The sequence below is a fragment of the Vanellus vanellus genome, assembly GCF_965231255.1.
Source record: "Vanellus vanellus genome assembly, chromosome: 4".
Lineage (NCBI taxonomy): Eukaryota > Metazoa > Chordata > Aves > Charadriiformes > Charadriidae > Vanellus > Vanellus vanellus.
The window spans coordinates 1,063,289-1,082,769 of record NC_138909.1 but is presented as its reverse complement, the minus strand read 5'-3'; the positions used below and the strand labels follow the sequence as shown (position 1 = coordinate 1,082,769).

Below are 19,481 nucleotides of genomic sequence, written 5' to 3'. Positions count from 1 at the left end.
CTCTCTCACCTGCCCAAATAGTATTTAAAGTTTTTTTTTTTTTTTATTATTTCTTGAATGCTTTACTGGCATCTGACCTTATGCTAGCACAATTGTAGCCCGGAGTTATAGTTCTTTAAGGAACTTGTTTTGGAGCTAAGGATGTACTGTCAGACTGCTTTGCGTCGGTGCGCTCCTAGTAGTGGGTTATTCACGTGTGGATTAGGAGTGACACAACTTGGTGCTTCTACTTCCCCTATACTAAGGGTTCTTACTGTTGTTGTTCTGTTAGCTTCCAAGCTGAAGCTGCACGAAGGCAACTCCTCCATTCCCCAGAGCTAGCTACCTGGTCAGTTAAATATGTGCCAACCGGGTTAGGCATGCATTGCTTTTAATACAGTATTTAGCTTAGAAGGAACTTTCAGCCTAACTCTGCTGAAAGCTTATGTCCTGAGGTGGACTGCTAGAAAATGAGAGATTAGTCTTATGACTTCTTTTTGAGAGGTATTTTAAGATTTACTGCAGAAAATGTGTAGAATTATGGACAGCTATCTAATTATTCACCATCGAAACGTCCTATTTTGAAACACCAAATGAATTCCCAAGAAAATTAGATATTTTTCTGTGTGCGTGTGTCTGTGTATACATGTGTGTGTCACCATCTTCATTCAGCTGGAGTGGAAGTTTCTATGAAGCAGCGGGGGGAAAAACACTACCTCTAGGTAAGATGTAGCAACAAGAATTCAGAGCAGTGTAATTCCCTTGCTTTCTCTACGTGAATGAGAACTACACAGGATAAGCCTATGGAAAATGATGACAACAATAATGTAGTATTTCTGTGATTTATAGTTCCCCAGCAAATGCTCTAAAGATGCATCAACTCTACAAACAATTTGTAGAAGCCATGAAGTAGAAGCATTGCTACGTACGATTAGAGGCAATTGTTGTGGTCAGTAACAGTTGTGCAATGTTACCAGTGAAGTTTTAGTCGAGAGACACTTATTGCAGATTGGCATATATCAAACTGGTCTATTGTGAGTTTGGGATTTCCAGCTGAGGGATTTCCAACAGGATATTTACAAATTGTTAATATCCTGTTTATGAAAACCATGTAAACAATCGAAGGCCATTGCCCAAAGGCTCCGATGTTATTTAGATCTACGTAAAAGACAATTCCGACATTTGCAATGCAGTCGGCAACTCTGATGATATGTGACATGGTAATCAAAGTTGTCCCAATGCAATCAAATGCATGCAGCAGTGCGCAGCGCGTTGCGTAAGAATGCTCTAGGAGGGGGGGGGAAGAGACTTGCATAGAGACCTCTTTTTTAGTTTAGTTAACCTATGCACCCTTTAAAGTGGTTGATTTGGAAAGATGGGTAATTAGCTTTGCGTACAGCAGACCCTTCCCGGAAACCTCTCTCCTGGCTCACAAAGGGGACTGTCACAAAAACTAAATGGGGGAAAGGGTTCAGAAGCCGGGATGGAGGCGAGAGAGCTGGGCCGTGTTCTGCACAGGCTCTCGCATCGGGCGTGTTACACCTGAAACAGGCCATCTCCTCTGCTGACATGATGGCCTTTGTTTTGGTTGATATCAGGCTGGTTGTGTGCCTGGTTTGGGCAGGGTACGTTAATCTGGGTGTGGAGCTGGAACGTGAGTGTGTTAAGTATGAAGGGGTGACCTCTGCTGTAGGCATGCTGCAAGTCAGTGGCCGAAGGTGTCTCATCCTGAGTATCTAATGTGCAGCCTCTATTTGGACTCTTACAAAAAAGTTGTTTTCGGGGATGCCTGTTTTCTTTGAAAGTCCTGTAGAGGGACTGTTGTTAGTGAGGAGTTTGACTAGATTCAGAGACCTAACTTGTGTTTGGCAGCTTTGGCTAACTGACCCTTATCCACAGTCCTCTTTTTCATATGTAAACGACAAAGGCCCCGGCTGCAGGAGCATTGATCATGAACTGCCAGCCCTAGCTTAACGGTGTTCGTAATTTAATAACCAACACCAATCTAATTAAGCCTAGCCATGGCCTTCGTCCTGTCCCATTTGATTTACAGACATGCTCTTTGAGCGTCATAAAGAATATCTCCTGCATCTCTTAAATATCATCAAGCTGCAGGAACGAGGACGAGGGGGTGGATGTGTAGATGCTACGCAGAGGTGTTATCCATGGAAGTGTCACAGTCAGCGGACCGGCTCTTGGCACCTCTCCCCCAGGACATCCAGTTGCAGATTCCTCTCCTCGTCCCTTCTCCCGTGCGCACAGCAGGTGACCAGCACCCTCCCTACCCCTTGGCCCTTGAGCAAACCCACAACTCCTTGCTATGATGGCAGATAAACACACAAGGTCTGGACACATTTTGTTTTGCTTTTTAGCCAGGGAGGAATCTAGGCTGCACTCCTGAGACGGGTTGGGGAACAGCCAGCTCTCACCAGAAAACTGGGGTCTGTCTCCTTTCCGAGTGGCTGATAGCAGACAGACCTGCATATGTGGGAAGAAAAATCAAGGTTGCAGGCAGATGGTTTCCACCTGTGCTGGAGCTACCTCTGCTCTTCTCGGCCCCACAGAGGCCTACAGGCTTTAACTGTTGGTACCCAGCCCGTGGCTAAGCTGGCTCATCCATGTCTTCAGTCTGTGACCTAGGAACAGTGTCCGGAGAGGCTGGGATACCTGAGGTGATGTTCAGACCATGGATGGGAGGAGAAGGTGACTAGCAGATGATTTCATATGGTCTGGGTCATTCCCAAACCAAACCCCGAAGGTTTCCGCGTACCATGTGACTCATGGTTGGCTCTCAGGAGTTGGTGGTACTAAATTCACCGGAGATCAGAGAATATGGAGTTTTATAGCAGGCTGGGCCCAGATGGGGAAAACACAGAATAAGAACACCTTGTTGAGTGTTGCGACCCCAAAGCATTCCCGATCAGCTTCTTTCTCTCCTAGCTGCATCTCAGCAGACAGAGAGCATGATGTGAACAGCCTGGCTCCAAGCTGATGTGAGCCGGAGGGAGTGCCTTGGCGTACTGCTGGAGTTGCAGGGGAGCTTCATTGTGGACCACAGTGTCCTAGTTTGAAATATGACTGTGGCGATGAATTGGGCACCCGTGTTTATAGGTTCCCTGGGGCAGGCTGTCTCATCACCTTTGCATGACAACAGCCAGCACAATAAAGGCCTGATCCTGACAACTTTTTTTTTGGTCACTTCAGTAATAGTAATGATTAACAGTAATTATCAGAACAGTAATGGGAGTGTCCCATAATGCTAGTGGATGGGGGAATTCCACTAAGTGCATCTGCTCCCATGCCTAGCGTTAGTTACCAGGCCAAACAAATACACGGTGGACCCATGCCTCTTTCTTAGATTTGGTTTCTGGAACGTGTGCTGGCTAAGCTGGTTTCAGGTGAATTGCTGTTTACTCCGTCGTCCCTAATGACACATTTCTCATGTTGAGGGTGCCCCAGCTCCCCGTGCGCATGGCTAGCGTGCAGGTGACAGTCACCGCTGAGTTGCAGCCAAAATGTGGAGTCTGCAGATGGGTGCAGTCCCAGTGGCGGTGCAGGGCCTGGAGCACAGGGCGAGTCACAGCTCAGTCCTGCTGCTTCCGATTCGGCAGGCCAAGCACAGGAACTCTGAGGCTGGGAAATAGCCCGCAAGTCAGCCTTTCCTCTGCCCTTGTCCTGATTTTATCCCCAAGCCCCCTGCGGCAGGGAAAGGGGCAATGAAGGCATTGAAGCCATTGTAGCTGAGGCCTGCGTAACTGCTCAGCTGACGGCCAAGTTTCCCAAATGGGGCAGGGGAGAGGCAGAGGGCTCTGCTGATCATGTGCGTATTGTCTAGGCTTTAGCGCAGGCCTCGGAGGCTGGCGCTGCTCCAGCCTGAGGCAGGTCTTTCCTTCCCTTTGACAATGGCACACGTATACAGCGTGTCTTCCTCTTGTCTTTCCCATGCTAGCGCCAGCTGTCCGGATGGAAGACAGAAGGGAGGGATGGAAGATAGCGGTGGAGGGCCCATAGCCAGGACTGACTGCTGTGGTGAAAGCCCGACAGGAGCCGGTGAGTGCCTGCTGAGTCACGCTTTCATTTCACTGTCCCGAGAGGGATGTCGGTCTCAAGGCAGAGCTATCAAGCAGATGTGCCACATGGTCAGCCGCCAGGAACACACTTTCACATAACAATTTCAGTTATATTGGCCACTGGTCAGGGGTCTAAATGCTATATACATGTGTACACATGGTGAACCATCAGAGAGGGCAGTCTTCATATTTGCATGTGTTCTATCTCTCAGTGGCGAAGTCTCATTTTCCTGGGGAATGAAAAATACTGCTGAAGACGACTTCATGAACTCGAAAGAGGTGTCGATGGACCGAACAGCGCACAGGACTGATGGGTAAGGGACTGGTGTTCTTCTCCCAGCTTGCTCGCAGCCTGCTACATGCTGTGGGCAAAACCACTTTTCTTCCACCTTGGTCTGTCTCATATTCTTAACAGATCACTTTGAGTAAGGAGAAACAGTTGCTAGATATACGGGCAGTGATATGGGAGGGACTTGGTTTGATAACACCCTTTACAAGGTTACAAATAAAATGCTTGCACACGTTTGTGTAGCAGCAAGTAAAGGCAGAAGCCATGGAAAGACTCCGCTAATGAAAAAAAGCTAGAAACCCCTGGGAGGCTAAGAAATCACTTACCATGGAGCACTGGGCTGTAATTAGGAAAGGGAAAACATCAGCTGAGCATTATGAAGTTCTTCCTGCTAGTGAGATGTGTTGAGCCATTCAGGAGTTGCCCGGGGAGAGTAATGGAAATGTCATACAAGCCAGAAGAATGAAGCTTTAAAAACTACCTTGTCGGGAGCAATCCAGCATGAACTGGCAGATTTGTCTGCCTTCACATCTCCATCTCCTGAACCGTGTTGAGGTGGATGGGAATTAGCTGTTTGGTGTTTTTTTTTATTTCTTTTTGAATTGGTAGTTAATGCTGACCCAAGAAATTGGCTAAGAAATCAGCGAATTTTGGGTGTTTTGGTTTTTTTTTTAAAGAACAACCAAACATCTGTGTTGTCCAGTAGCTTTGACCTCACCCTGCATTTACAGGAAGAGGCATCAGCCACTTTCAGCCTTGGGGGCAGCATTTTGAACTCACAGTTTATAGGAAAGCCTGGTTGTTTAAGAACATTTGACCTAATTCATGCCTCACATACATGGCAGATTTGAAGCTGACCTTTAGATGGAATAAGCTTGGCTCAAGGTTTTTCCTTACTCCATTTCCTTTAGACTATCTCATCTATGTATCCCAGTTAAAAATATTCCCTTCTTAGGGCATTTGGGCTCACATGTGACCCCGTGCTTTTTACCACTTCTGATTTTCATACTTAACATTAATCTTCTGTAGTTCAAATGAAAATACCGTCAACTGAGCTGCACTCCAATTAGCCGTCTGATCTTTTGAGAGTATTTCTTGAGGATCTCTCATGCTGTGCAATGAAAGCTTGCTGAATATAAAAATTTGTCGTATGCACATACTCATGTATGCACTTATGCCGTTTTCAAAAATTCTAGCTGACTTTTTTAATGAAGATGCTGTGTTTTGTTACTCTGTGTGTGTGTGTGTGTAACAGTGCCAAGTGCTTCAGTGCAAAGCTATAAATTATTTTCTTCCAGTTCCAAAAATGTTTTCTAACAAAAAAATGTTGATTTTGCACATAGGTCTTATTCTTGATGGACAAGAACAACGGAGATCCATCCCCGCAACAGCAATGCATAAACTGAATGCAAGTCCTACAGAAAGCAGCTAAAGTAAGTAATATAGTCACTTGTCATGTATGGTTTTAGTTATGTAAAAACACATACATACAGGGGGAGTTCATTGCTATGAACACGTGTATTCTTCTACAGCAAATCACCATGAGGAAAAGTATTTTCAAGCACAGAAATGTAGATTTAACCTGTACCTTTTCCTCTGTAAGTTGAAAAGGGTATAATGTTCATATAAAATTCTCCGTCATCAGTGACAGATAAGCTGATAGGCAAAGCTCAATCCATACCCTTGAAATAACGACTGCTGCTCTGTCTGAAAAGAAGAGGTGACATTGAAAGAGGATTAAGCACAACGTGGACTTCATAGAATCATAGAATGGTTCGGGTTGGAAGGGACCTTAACGATCATTCAGTTCCAGCCCCATCCAGTGTGGTCATGAACAGCTCCAGGGATGGGGCAGCCACAGCTTCTGTGGGCAACCTCGGCCAGTGTCTCACCAACCTCATAGTGAAGAATTTCTTCCTAATATCTAGTCTAAACTCTTTCAGTTTAAAGCCATTACCCTGTGTCCTATCACTCCACTCCCTGATCAAGAGTCCTTTCCCAGCTTCCCTGTAGGACCCCTTAGGTGCTGGAAGGGGCTCTAAGGTCTCCCCGGAGAGATCCCTGAAGAGGCCAAAGTCGGCTCTCCTGAATTCCAGGGTAGTGAGCTTGCTGTGCACCCTCCTTGCTGCCCTAAGGATGTTGAACTCCACCATCTCATGGTCACTGCAGTCAAGGCTGCCCTTGAGCTTCACATACCCCACCAACCCCTCCTTGTTGGTGAGAACAAGGTCCAGCGTGGCACCTCTCCTCATTGGCTCCTCTGTCACTTGGAGAAGGAAGTTATCATCAACGCATTCCAGAACCTCCTGGATTGCTTATGCCCTGCTGTGTTGTCCCTCCAACAGATAGCAGGGTGGTTTATGTCCCCAGTTAGGACCAGGGCTTGCGAACGTGAGGCTGCTCCTATCTGTTTATAGAGGGCCTCATCCTCTCAGTCTTCCTGGTCAGGTGGCCTGTAGCAGACCCTCACTGTAATGTCACCTCTCCCTGCCCTCCCTTTAATCCTGACCCATAAGCTCTTGGTCAGCTCCTCATCTGTCCCCAGGTGGAGCTCCATGCACTCCAGCCGGTCACTGACATAGAGGGTGACATCCCCTCCTCGGCTCCCCTGCCTGTCCTTCCTGAAGAGCCTGTATCCGTCCGTTCCAACACTCGAGTCACAGGAGCCATCCCACTTGGGCTCGGCTTGAGTTGAGCCTGTGTACTTTATAAATAGAGGTTTTCTTTAAAGATGGTTATTAAGCCATTGCAAGGTGATAAAAGCAAGTCAGTCTTTTGCACAAGTTCTTAAAGTATTTCCTCATATATTTGTTAGACTTCGTAAAGAAGAAGATCCTGGAATGTCAGACCATTCTGGGGGCTACTTGCTGGTCTGATGCCAAGTGCCATAAATCCGTCATTGACTTGACTGGGGCGTGCCAGTTCACCCCAGCCAAAATTGAGGCCACTAGCCAAAATGCACCCGTGATGCTCTGTTGCCCAATCAGTGCTACCTCTCGGCATTGTACAGACATATCCCTCCAAACGCAGGTCTGTGGGATGCAATGAATCTACCTCACAATGAACCTACCGGTGCAGGGAGGCACTGCTTGCTGCGAGCAGCCTCTTGGGAAATTGGCTCATAAGGTGCGTATTGCCCTTACTGAGAGAGGGAGCCTCTGCGTGGAGGAGAGGATGGTGAAAGCCGCGAGCGGGGATGCCAGATGTGGCATTGCATACCGTGCGACTAAGAACGTTACAGAAAGATGAAACAAAGATGCGTGTGTGAGACTTGTTTTCCATATATTCAAATGTGAAAGAGGAAATTCCAATGAATTGCTCCAATTGTGTCAGAGTTACATGGTATCTGGATACCGGTACAGACTATAATTAAATGCTCTCTTTCAGAGGATAAATCATGCAGGAATTTAAGGGTGAAATTAATTATAAAGTGGAAGTTCTACAGTGATGCTGCTTTTTAAGGCATCTGCATGCCCACACACAGAAATGCTTTACTAATCATTGCAATTCCTTCCTTTACTCATTATGATCCCTGAAAGAGCAGACCATAAAATCCTTAATAAGGGGGATCAGCCCAAATTAAAGAAGCAACGAAAATAGTCATGTGGCATCAAAAAAAGCTACCATCTGCTAATCTTAAAGCGGTATACACGTTGTATGGGGGTAAGCCATGACCCTACTGCTAGAGAGGGGGAAAAGGGGGACTTAGGAAAAGATTCTGGCTTTATCATGTCCCACTTATTTGTGGAGGATGAACTTGTAAATGCTACATTCACACCAATCTTTGTTACGTTTATCTTGCCAACTCTCATACCATTTGGATAATTAATAAACGGTGCTGACATACAATTTTATACTAACACATTTCCTTTTTTCATTTCAGCATCTCCACACTTCTGTAGACCTAAGAAAATGCTCCCAAAATAAGGAGGAGTGTGATTTGTAAGTACCAGATCTATTCCAGCTCCTTGAATTAGTGTGTTTATTACTTGTAATTGCAATCTGAACGTGGAGAATGTGGTATATCTTATTCTGCAGTATCTTCTACAGTGAACTCTTGTATCAATAACCGCTTATAAAATGGAGAAACTATGGATACTTGAGTCATCAGCTACTAAACTGCACTTTGTTATCAATACTCAAGTTCCTTACACCGGGAGACAGGCTTATCAGTTCTGCAGTAGTTGGGTATCACCTTGCCTTTTTTGACGATGGGAAGTGGTAAGGCAGGGGAAGAAAGTTTTTGCTTTAAAAGGAAAAGAAATAACCCCCATTGCTGAGCAGCTTCTTTAGATAAAGCACACTTTGTATTTTGGGCAAATGTGTACAGTGGGGATTTGGGGGTGGGCTGTCCCGCAGCTATCGATGGTGAGATGTGAGCTCCGCACGAGGCTGTGTCTCACATAGGACAGAGTGCATGGGCTTCAACAAGATGCTTGAAAGGAATTTTTAGAAAAAGTAGCCATAACTAGTAAACTGCTGTCTAAGTAACTGAAAGAGCTGTTGCTACCACGAACTGTCCATGCTACCGGGCTGCGAGGAGGCCAAGGGCTGGAGGGAAAATGCAGGGTAAGCGCCCACTGCCCTTGAGGCCGTGGCGGCCGGTGCGGGTGCTGGGCGAGGTGCTGGCATTCCTGTGGCCTGTGCTGTAAGTTAATAGACCGTTTCTGCCCCTAACTCCCCGGCAGCAGCACGTGTGTGCCGAGGGGCACTTCAGAAATGCCAGGAGGTGGGAGGTGAGGGAAGGCAGCAAGTTTCTGGCTGCCCGCCCTGAGGTGTGTTCCCAAACCTTGGTTCACGCGTGGGTGGCGTTGGTGGCAGTGCAGTGGCCCAGCAGGGGGCTTGGTGTGCGGGCAGGGCCCACCCGGGCAGCCGTCAGCTGCGGGTCCACACCGTTATGCCTCTGACGGGTGAACTGAAGGCAAGCAGAAGGCAGCGATGCGGGCATCCGTCGCCCCGGGGAGTACCGGGCATCAGTGTCTCGGCCAGCTTGCTCGGAGTGGGCAGGTGATTTTACAACCCCGCGCACTGTTTGTGTGATTCTTGCTAAAACAAGGAAAACTAAACGTGCAGAGACAGCAGCCGGCGGCCGCCGGAGTGCTTCCAGCCGGGTCTGCGCTCCCCTCTGGGGCATGGGACCGGGGTGCTCCCTCCTGCCCGCCCCAGGGGCATGGGGGCCGGGGAGGGCGCCCGCCTCTGCCCGCCCGGGGGGGCTCGGACCGGCTCGGCTCGGCACGGCCCGGGGGCGGCGGGCAGGAAGCGAGGAGGCCGGGGCCGGCACCTGCCCAGGGCCCGGCCGGGTTTCATCACCGGCCGGCGGCGCCCCGCCTCTCCCGCCGGCCCATAAAGGTCCGGGGCGGCGCGGCCGGCACCCACAGCGCTCCCGCCGCCGGCTGCCTCCTCTGCCTCCCTCTCCTCCTCCTCCTCCTCCTTCTCTTCTCCCTGGGACGCCAGGGCGATGGACGCCGGCTGTCTGCGGGTCCGCAGCCTGCTGCTTTTCCTCGGTGAGTGCCGCCGCCGCGTCCCGCCGGTCGGGGCCGTGCCAAGCCGCTCTGCGCCGCGGGAGGCTCCTCTGCGCCTCCGGGCAGGGGCTGGCGGGGCCGGGAGGGGACCGGGCGCCGAGTCGCGGGGTTGGGGTCTTCTCTGGCTGCTGGAAAATCTCCAGCTAAATGTAAAGGTCAGCTTGCCTTCAGGTGACACCGATGTGTTTCTTCTCCGCGATGAAGTCGTGGGCAGGGGTGGGTGTACCTGAGTCGAGGAGCAGAGCACACGGGTCTTGCATTGTGCTGTGCTGTGCTGTTAAGGGATGTCTCATTGCTTGTGCGATGCCTAAGTGTGCCCTGTGGCTGAGCAAAGGTGAATATTCCTGCCTCTTCTCCCCAGCTCTGCTCGCAGCACGGTTTGCTTAAAGCAGTGCAGTCTATTCTCTCTCACCTTGTCTTGTCCTGTTTGTGTTCTGGTCCTGCTGCCCTCACCCAGGCCACACTATGGATGAGCTCAGCAGGTGATTCCCCATGGCAGCAGACTTCCGTATGGTAACAAAACAGGTTGTGTCCTCCCTCTGTTTGACACTTCTGTACCTCCTCACTGGGAGCGTGTTACTCTATTGCATGACATAAGCTACCTGAAAGTCCAAAGTGAACACGTGTATCCTTGGAGCCTTGAGAGTCCTGGAGCCCGGGTGTGCTGTGAAGCAACAACCGGTCCTTGCTACACACCTCTGCTGGGCGCTGGCAGTGACAGGCAGTGACTGCCGAGAGCTGACCCTGTGAGGTGATTTGAACTGTGTGAGCGGCAAACGTTTGAGGCAGCACCGAGACCTGACGCACTCGCACGCTGCTTTGAACTGAAGCAAATTCTCACACTCGTGCCGTTGGTCTCAGGGTCACAGTAGATAGAGAAGCTCAGTTCCCAAGACTTCTCTTTTCGGGCTGATGTTCCCTCATCTGCCGAGCCCATTGCAGCATGAGTTTCTCTTTCATCTTGGCCAGGTACTTCCATAATATCCTATGGATTAGCTGTTGCACAGCATCTTACTTGCCAGGACAGCAGGCTAAACATCTTGTTGTCTGTGACTCAGCCATGCTTTACACAAAACTGGCACTGGAAGGAACTGGTATGTCTTCATGGATTTGTGTACGGATTTCTTTATTTCCGGGGCAGGCACAAAATCTAATAGTAAGAGATAGATTAGTCATAGCTAGATGGCATAACGAGTGATACAAGCACTTTACTGCCTTTCCCTCCCAGGTTGGTAGTGTAAGCAGAACTTGGTGCCACTGGCAGAAGCTGGGATGACTCTCGGTAGCTGGTGTTATGCCAGACTTTAAGAGGTTCCCTGCTGAGCAGCTGAAGCCGAACTGAAGTGACAGTCACTGTCAGCTTCATATCCTGGCTATCGTGGGCTTGGCGACTGTGCAGCAGAAAGGCAGTGGTGGGAGAGAGCTGTTGCCAGCCCCTGAGGAGCCATGGTGATGTGCCAGCCACACAGTGATGTGGCGGTGATGGAGCCAAGCCCAGGCCCTGCCTTTTCCGTGAGGTAACTGCAGGAGCCTTGGCACTGTTCTCCTTGCAGTCACTGTAATGCCCAGAGAGGGGGGAAGGCAGGCCTCGGATCTCCAGGCTCACTGGACAGTTTCAGGAGCTGCTGACCTTATGTTTTCCTGCATCACTTGTGTCTGGCCATCAGCAAGGGGGCTGAATATAAAGATGGCTGAGTGTGGAGATGTGGAAAGTGTCAGTGGTTGACGTGTATGGCTGGAAGCAATAATGGATTTCTGCTTCTTCTGTGGTGTAGGGACCTCTGCCTCCACACAGTAGGGTGGAAAGCAGAGTGGCACAGGGGTGGCATGTGAATAACATCACTCGTGTGTGGGTCTCCACAGGGCTAGAAGCAGTCCTGAGACGACTGTGTGCACATAATACGTAATTATCTGCATTATCTCTGCTTAAGGGTAAGTCCTGGCAGTGTTGAAGATGAACATGTGGGCCTGTAGGAATTTTGGAGTGACAGTCTTCCTGTACAGGCAGGTGTTTTCAGGGCTGCCTTAGAGTTGCTCTGGCCTGGCCCTGGGCATCCGACTTTGAGTGGGTAGTTCTGAAGTCACAGGTAGAAAACATGAGATGGGGAAACCTGGATGCTGCTTCCCAGAAATATATATAGACACTTCTGTCCAGTTGTCCTAAGGGTAATATATTTGAGCCTGTCTCTCTCAGTACCATCACATCTGGTGCCTCCATTTAGACAACAGGCCAAACATCCATACACCGCAGGGGGACAAGGGGTGGAAAGAGCTGATAGCATCTCCTTTCACATGGGTGAGAAGAACGGCCTGTACATCTTGTGTGTCTCATCTCAGGAAGAGGAGTGTTGGGTACCTGCCTTGAATGGGCACGGTCGGGCAACTAGGCACCAGGTACATCCTACCCGAAACAGCAAGAAGAAACCAAGTGATGTATCCTGAGTGCAGGGATGGGGAGGTGTGCCCTGTCTGAGGCAGTTAGCATTCTCTCAAATGACTGCTTTCCCTTTCCCAGGAAAAAAACGCTCAGTCTACATGGATAACCTGAACTCTAGAGCTGCTGTGGTTGATGTGAGCAAGGGTTATAGTTGCACAGCCAAATCCTGAATAAGGACAAGCTGTTGGCAAGGCTTTCCTGGCTAACTCTACATTTCTGTGATCCTCATCTAAAACACGGCCGCCCACCTAGCCGTTATTGCCAGAGGTGCTTGCTTTGTCTGAGATGGCCTGCAAACTTCTGTGGCTACCTAGGGAGGTTATCAGCAGACAGTTACAGGAGGTGATGCACTGGAGTTAAACTGGTGGTAGTAGCGATGCTTACAAAGCCAGTAGGACAGACTGGCTAACTTCCATGTTTCCTGCTTAGTCTACACAAAGAAGGCTGTAGACAGTCAGACATGCTCTGGGTGGCCAAAATAAGGTGATGGGGGTCCACCTTGATCTCTCTCTAGAGTTAAAATGGGCTGAGATCCTCCAGTGGCATGTCACCTGGATACCTCTGCGCTTGGCATTGCTTTGGAAGTGCAACCCACCTGAAGAGTCTAGGTGCTACCTCCGTGGCGGAGATGCCAAAGTAGCATCACGGGGTCTTCTTCAGATGAACTAGTACAAGACTAGTGATCTCCGTGACAGGCAAAGTGAATTCAAATGATGATTGACCTCTTGAAAACCTGATGATTCCCCTTTAAAATGGGTGTAAATCTTGCAAAGAGACTAATTCTCAGTTATGTGTATCCTGTATGTGCATCCTTCATCCTTAACAGTCATCCTGTAACTGGGAACTATAGCTGGCTTTCAATGCGTGAACTGATAATTAGCTCTTGTATGTCATCTCTGATGAAGGCTGCTGGACGTGAAGGCTACCAGTCTCTGTTCTTCATCTTCCTTTCATCCTTCATGGAAGGACAAGTAAGCAGCAGCATTATTCCTGTTCCAGGAATAGCCGCTGCTGTCAGTGTTAACCTTACAGGAATACCTGCGATCCCAGATGGTAGTGCGCATGCATGCTAGTGGTGTAGCGATAAGTGTAGCGCTCGCGTTCCTGGGAGACACAAAGGAATATCCACCATCTCATTACTCTTATTTTGTACCCTGTAGAGTATTTGTTTAGTGATCGGCGAAGGAATAAAAATATAACTACCTCTCCCAGGTCCTATGTTTGGTATAGTCTGGTAATTATCCTGGGAAAGGCTCTCCTGTGGATCCCTTAGCTCCAGCGGGATCCCCCTCCCATTGATGTCACAGGAGAAATATGTGCATGGAGGAAAGGGCAAAATGTAACAGTGCAGAGCAGGAAGAACTTTGCCCGAATGCAGAAAATACTGCTGGGTGTCAGCAAATATCCACGCCTGCACTCCAGCCTTGCCAGCCTGTGTGTCTGCAGTCAGGCGGAGGAGGCTATCGGTTGTTGCGCATGGCTGGAATGGGGCAAGCCTTTGTTCGGTGTTGGAGGAGGAGGTATATTTTAATTTGTCCCTCACAGGTGTCTGAGTTTTCGCCTTTTCTCTAGCTGGAAAGCGGTGCCTCTGTCTGGAACTAAGAGAAGAGCTGACCCATCTCTTGCCCGTACCTAGGTTTGAATTTCTCAAATGCAAAAGCTGGATTCTGGCAACTCTCAAACTGGAAACTTTAGATTAGATTAAAAAGCAGCTGCTCAGATCAAGGAAATATGCAAGCTGAAACAGAAATATCTAGGCTAAAAGAGAACATCAGCTGGCTTAACACATCTACTTAAGCACAATAGAAGTGGGCACCTCGGGAACCTCTAGCATATTTTGCCTTGGCTTATGTTCATTACTGTCACGTGGCTCCAGAGCAAATCTTGCCATAGCACGTCACACAGAGATAGCAGCACTACATGGGGAACAGGAAGGAGCCTCAGGTCACTAACTCTCGCTAGTCTCAGGATTTCAGCATCCCTTCTTGCAGTGATGTGGTGTACACTTAGTGGGACAGTGCTGTCCTGTGCCATGGCTGCTCCCTGCCAAGGGAGCAGCTTAGTCCATGGAGTACTTCCTTCCTGGGAAGAGGGACTGACTCGATAAATCTGCTTTTCCCAGCATCATTTGGGACACCAGGTCCAAAGCCTTCTCTTCTAGCAGTAACTGAGCTGCCACTGACTGTCAGCTGATGGCCTCATCCTTCCCACGCTTTAACTTTCTGTCACGGCGACTCAAACTTGCCTTACAGAAGTGTTAAACCACTTCTCCTGATGAAATCTATAATGAGCACAGTGCTATTTAAAAAACAAAACACAAAAAAATCCCACCCTGAAAGTAAACTTGCTGGTCCTGCCCCATTGGAGTGAAAGGCAGGTCCTGCTGAGTAATTGTAGCAGGCGCAGATGTCTCCAGCTTAGTCTCCTGGACAAGTCAAGATGCCGGCATCGTCGGTCTGTCACCGTGGCTCTCACTTTGGTGGACCTAGTCTTTGTCTTTTCTTCTGAGGCTCGGTGGAAACTTAGCTTATTACCTCAGTAAGGAATGTGGTGGAGAAGGGAGATGAGGAGAAGGAATGGTGTTTTTAAAGGAACACAAAACACACAACCCCCCCCTGTCCCTGTAAGATAGATATTCCTGCTGTTGTTGTACCTAGCTGGAGTAAAGCTGAAAGGAAGCCTGCTAATCACCCAGAAATAGATGAGCTGCAGGAAACCCATAAATCACTACTAGATTTAACTCTGAGACGTAATGAAACTTTCTAATAACCAGAGTTGAATTAGAGTGATCAAGAAATTATGAGGGCACACTCCCTCCATTAGACATGCATGACCTGACAAGTTAATAGATGCAAACAGCCCAAAGATACAAATTACAGACTCCTGTGGAATGGGGCTGATGACTAAGCAGTTCATGAGCAGGTTAGTTTGTGACCACAGCAGGAGCGTTAGCCAAGTAGATTTCATGGCCAGCTGGGGCAAACATGGACTATTCCTCATGGGCTAGCCATGAAGCTACAAGTACTTGTGTTGACCTTCAAATCCTGTTTGGAACTATTCATTTAACTGGTAGAATACCCGAAAGCTGTGCCTGTGCAGCACAATACAGCTTGCATGGTGCAGTCTCCTCTTATGTCTGGTACCCACGTGGAACCTGCAGTTTTTCTTCAGTGTGGGTCGTGAAGGAAAGACAGAAATGTACACTTTTTCCTCTGAGGTTCTACTCAGATAAGTAACACTGGCTCAGGATCTGTAAAATGGTCAGTGACCTATAGAATCTATGATTCTATGACCTTTCCAACCCAGTGACCAGATGAAGAGGGTTTGGTATCTCGTGTTAGTTGTCTTTGCCAGTGGGCTTTCACCTGAAAACCTCCAACACAAGAGTGGATATTAGTGGAGGAAGTGTCCAGCCGTTAGGGCTGGGTACAGCAAGTAGAGCGTTGAGGAAGCTCTTTGCTGCTCAAGGGCAGCTTTTGTGTTAAGCCTACCTCGAGCAGTATGTGGTCTCTGAAGCCAGTGGTGGGGCGCTGAGCCTGGCTCGGCACTGACCTGGCCTACTGACTCACCAGCTGCACTGACTTGCTGAGTCCTAGGAAACCCTCTCCCCGTGGACTGTTGTGACTCAAGGACAACTTGATTTTGATCACCAAAAGAACTCCTCCTGCGATGAATGCTGGACTGTCATGCTTAATTGTGGAACCCTGGCTGTGTCCCTTGCGCAGGTGCCATGCCAGACTAGTCAGAAACCTAACGTAATCAACTTGGACTAATTTCTGCCTCTCCTGTGTAATCTTTCCAAGCCTGTTCCTGCCCAGTTTCACTCAGAGTGTGGGTGCGAGGTGGTCACAGACAGCAAGTTTCTGTTTGATCTCTGTTCGGCATAAAAATTTTGTATTTCAGAGATGTTTCTTTGGGCTACCTTATATAATTTAGGCAGCAGATCTCTTAGACCGATATTTTTTTCAGCTTACAATGCTAGGTTTCTCCTACTGGGATAAAGGCTTCTGTTCTTCTTGTATTAACATAATGAGTATACCAGCTGAAATACTTAACTATACTTGAAAAGCATCTAGTTTTGACTCTTGTTTTTATTCTCTCGTAGGTTACCTATTACAGGCAGTCCTGGGCACAACAGTGATCCCATTATGTGGGCCTGGTGAAATGGAGAACTGCACGACAGCACTAAGTAAGTGTGCTTGCTGAACAAGAACCGTTTTTTAGCCTGCATTTCCTTGAATATTTCTTCTTGAGCAAAAGAGCTCTGTGTTAGTTGAGAACTCTGCTGTAAAAGCAGAAAAAGCTTATGTGGAACTCCTGAAGGAAAAGTCAGTATAACTCTGGCCTGGGAAAATCCTCTCCCCGTTCTCTCCTGCTTTAATGCCGACTGCATTGAAGGTCTCTTGGTAGGGAGACTGTTAGTCATACTTGTAAAGCTTGTATGTTGTTTGAGAAATACAAAGGGAAAATAAGGGCAATGAGATGCTAACAAAATCTCCTTACAGTCCAGACAGAGAACAGTCCGCGTGTGGCTCAAGTTGGGATAACTAGATGCAAGCCTGAAATGAAGGACTACTGCTTCCACGGACAGTGTGTCTACATAGTGGACCTGGATGAGCACTACTGCAGGTATGACGGGGCGCAATGCATCCTGCACACCTCCTTGAGGGGGACCCTACGTGACCTTTGATCTCACTGCTATTGATGCTTAGCTGGAATACCAATCCAGCAAAGGATTTAAATGTTCACAGAACTTAAAAAGGAGGCGTATATCTATAATACACCTTAGGTGCATTTAAGCAAGTGTTAAACACGTGTGCTGGCTCCAGTGAAACATGGGTGAGAGTCTTAGACACCTGAAACTAGTCACCAACCCAACATAAACTTGGGACACTCATTCTGATGTGCTCCACTGTTCATCTGTATTTACAGTGGTGTGAGATCCAGACCTCAGGCCAAGCAGCAAGCTCTCTGCTTTGATCCAGCCTGCAAAATAAAGACCCTCTAGGCGTTTTTAAGGGTATTCCTCATTTACTTGAACAATTTGCAACCATTTCTAGGACTGCGTGGGCATAAGTTACATCAGTTCAAATGGCTTGTCCCTGAGGAAACAGCAGGCCAGCAGTGTAGCATGCTTTGTGGACTGCTGAAGTAACCCCACGGCAATGTCTCTAATTCTGTGTCTCTTACCCTCAGGTGTGATGTGGGCTTCTCTGGTGTCCGATGTGTGCATTCAGAACTTGTCAGACAACCCCTCAGTAAGGAGTACGTGGCACTGACAGTTATCGTAGTTCTGCTTTTCCTCGTCGCCATCTCTATTGCCAGCTACTACATCTGCAGAAGGTAAGAAAGATTTTCTCTGTGGCTCCGGAAGGCAACTCAGCTGTATGTGTAGCAAGATGTCCGCTGAATACCTCCAGATAGATTGGGATACTTACACTCACTTGACTGCAGGGAGGTAGTTTGACGTACAGACCTGCTAGCCTGCACTTAGTGAAGCGTTCAGAAAAGGGAGTATGCTGGCCACGTAGCATAGCCCAAACTACAGGCTCGGCAACGGAACTCTCGGATGCCTTTTAACCCTGACGGAGGACTGTATAGGTTGGCTCACGTCTCTCTCAGAGGGTGTGTTGAGGTAAAGGAGAGAGCAAACAGGGAATAGGGAGGTTCTAGTTCCTTTTCTCAGTAATGCCATTTCCCCAGTCATTAGGAACTGGAGAGCAACTGGATTAATACTAGCTAATTTGTTTATCTGCCGTGTTATTGTGGTGACTGTGATATCAGGAGCGTTGCCTTATCAGCTTTACCGGGGAGGACAGTAGTCTTCTCCATTAACAGACCCACAAGCAGCAGGAATCATTCTCCAGGCTAATAACTAATTGTAAGCAGCTGTCAGAGAGCCGAGAAGGGGGAACGACTCCCAGAGGGAGAGCTCGGCTTTGCAGATCTGATAGCTAGATGGTAACCACTGTAATTCCTCTTCCCTACCTGAAGACCCAATGGCGCGTCATCTCAAACAGAAGATGGCCTAGTCGGTTAGGGTACTCAGCCCTGTTGCAGGGAAGGAGCCAGCAGGATTTCTCAAAGACAAACCTAGCACCAGCAGCAAGACTTCAATGCAGATGTGAAATCTTCAGTGAAGAGTTGAGAAATGAGACTGCATACAAGTTATCTCAGACCTGGAAATGAGCACAGACAGACCCTAGCTGCTAGAGGTTTAAAACAAACGTGAGGAGTTCATACAGCATTGTTTTTCTTCCTTCACCCACCTCCCCCTTCCCCAAAAAGCCATTTGGAGCAACTGGCTTTCCAGAACTCACGCTTCTCTTCTCCTTCCAGGTACAGAAGCAAGAAGAGACAAACGAACGCCAGCGAATACAAGGAAGTTGGTGCCCTGTAGAAGAAACGGTGGCTTCCTACAGTGTTCTGTTCATCTGGATGGACTCAGTGGCTTCCCATCTATTTAAATGTTATTTTTATTAACAATATTTACAATATTTATATCCTTTTAAAAATTTCAATTGTTTGGTGATCCAATCAGTATAGGTCAAGCATTTTATTTTCAGTGTTTTATTTTTTTATTAAATAATATTTCCTAATGAGAACCTCGCCTAAGTGGTTCTGTGGGATAGAGATATATTTTTATAAAAACTCGTCTTCTTACTCTGAAGAGTAATTTTATATTTATTCTTGTGAATATGCTCAAAACAATTCTACTCCTTGAAATAAAAGTTCTAGACAAAGTCACAATGTCTGTGTGGTTTCATTGAAATGAACCTTGGCGTGGCTGGGCTGAGCAGGATGTTTGAAGCACCACCAGTTATTTTCGGAGAGAGAAACCATAGTATCGTTAATAATAGGTATCAATGCACCTTAGTTCCAATGAACATAGCTATTAGCTGGCGTAACTGGAGGAGAACTTAAAGGAAGAAGGAGTGCAGCTCCTCCACAGCCCATCCAACACGTACTGTGTGACAGCAGCATGGATCTCACTTCATCCATGCCCTCCGGAAAGTTGTGTTGCATATATTTTGGATGACAGTAGAGAGGTAGCAGCACGGGGTTGATCAGTCTCTGCAGCCAAACGCAGTAACACATGGCAGCTGAGGGTGGGAGTGTAGCTACAGGAAGAAAGCGGCCTCAGAACAAGTACCAGCCCTTGCGTCCTGCCCATATTGTTTCTG

The 19,481-nt window shown here is 48.0% G+C and overlaps 1 protein-coding gene across 1 annotated transcript; it reads left to right on the top strand.

The window, feature by feature from the left end:
- Nucleotides 1-9,796: 9,796 nt before the first annotated feature.
- On the top strand, nt 9,797-18,823 carry EREG (epiregulin; the record flags this gene model as incomplete). Its single annotated transcript, XM_082482430.1, has 5 exons — nt 9,797-10,076; nt 16,403-16,486; nt 16,803-16,926; nt 17,494-17,640; nt 18,637-18,823. The coding sequence occupies 5 exons, from the start codon at nt 9,797-9,799 to the stop codon at nt 18,695-18,697; spliced, it is 696 nt and encodes a 231-aa protein (XP_082338556.1). The 3' UTR covers nt 18,698-18,823.
- Nucleotides 18,824-19,481: the final 658 nt, after the last annotated feature.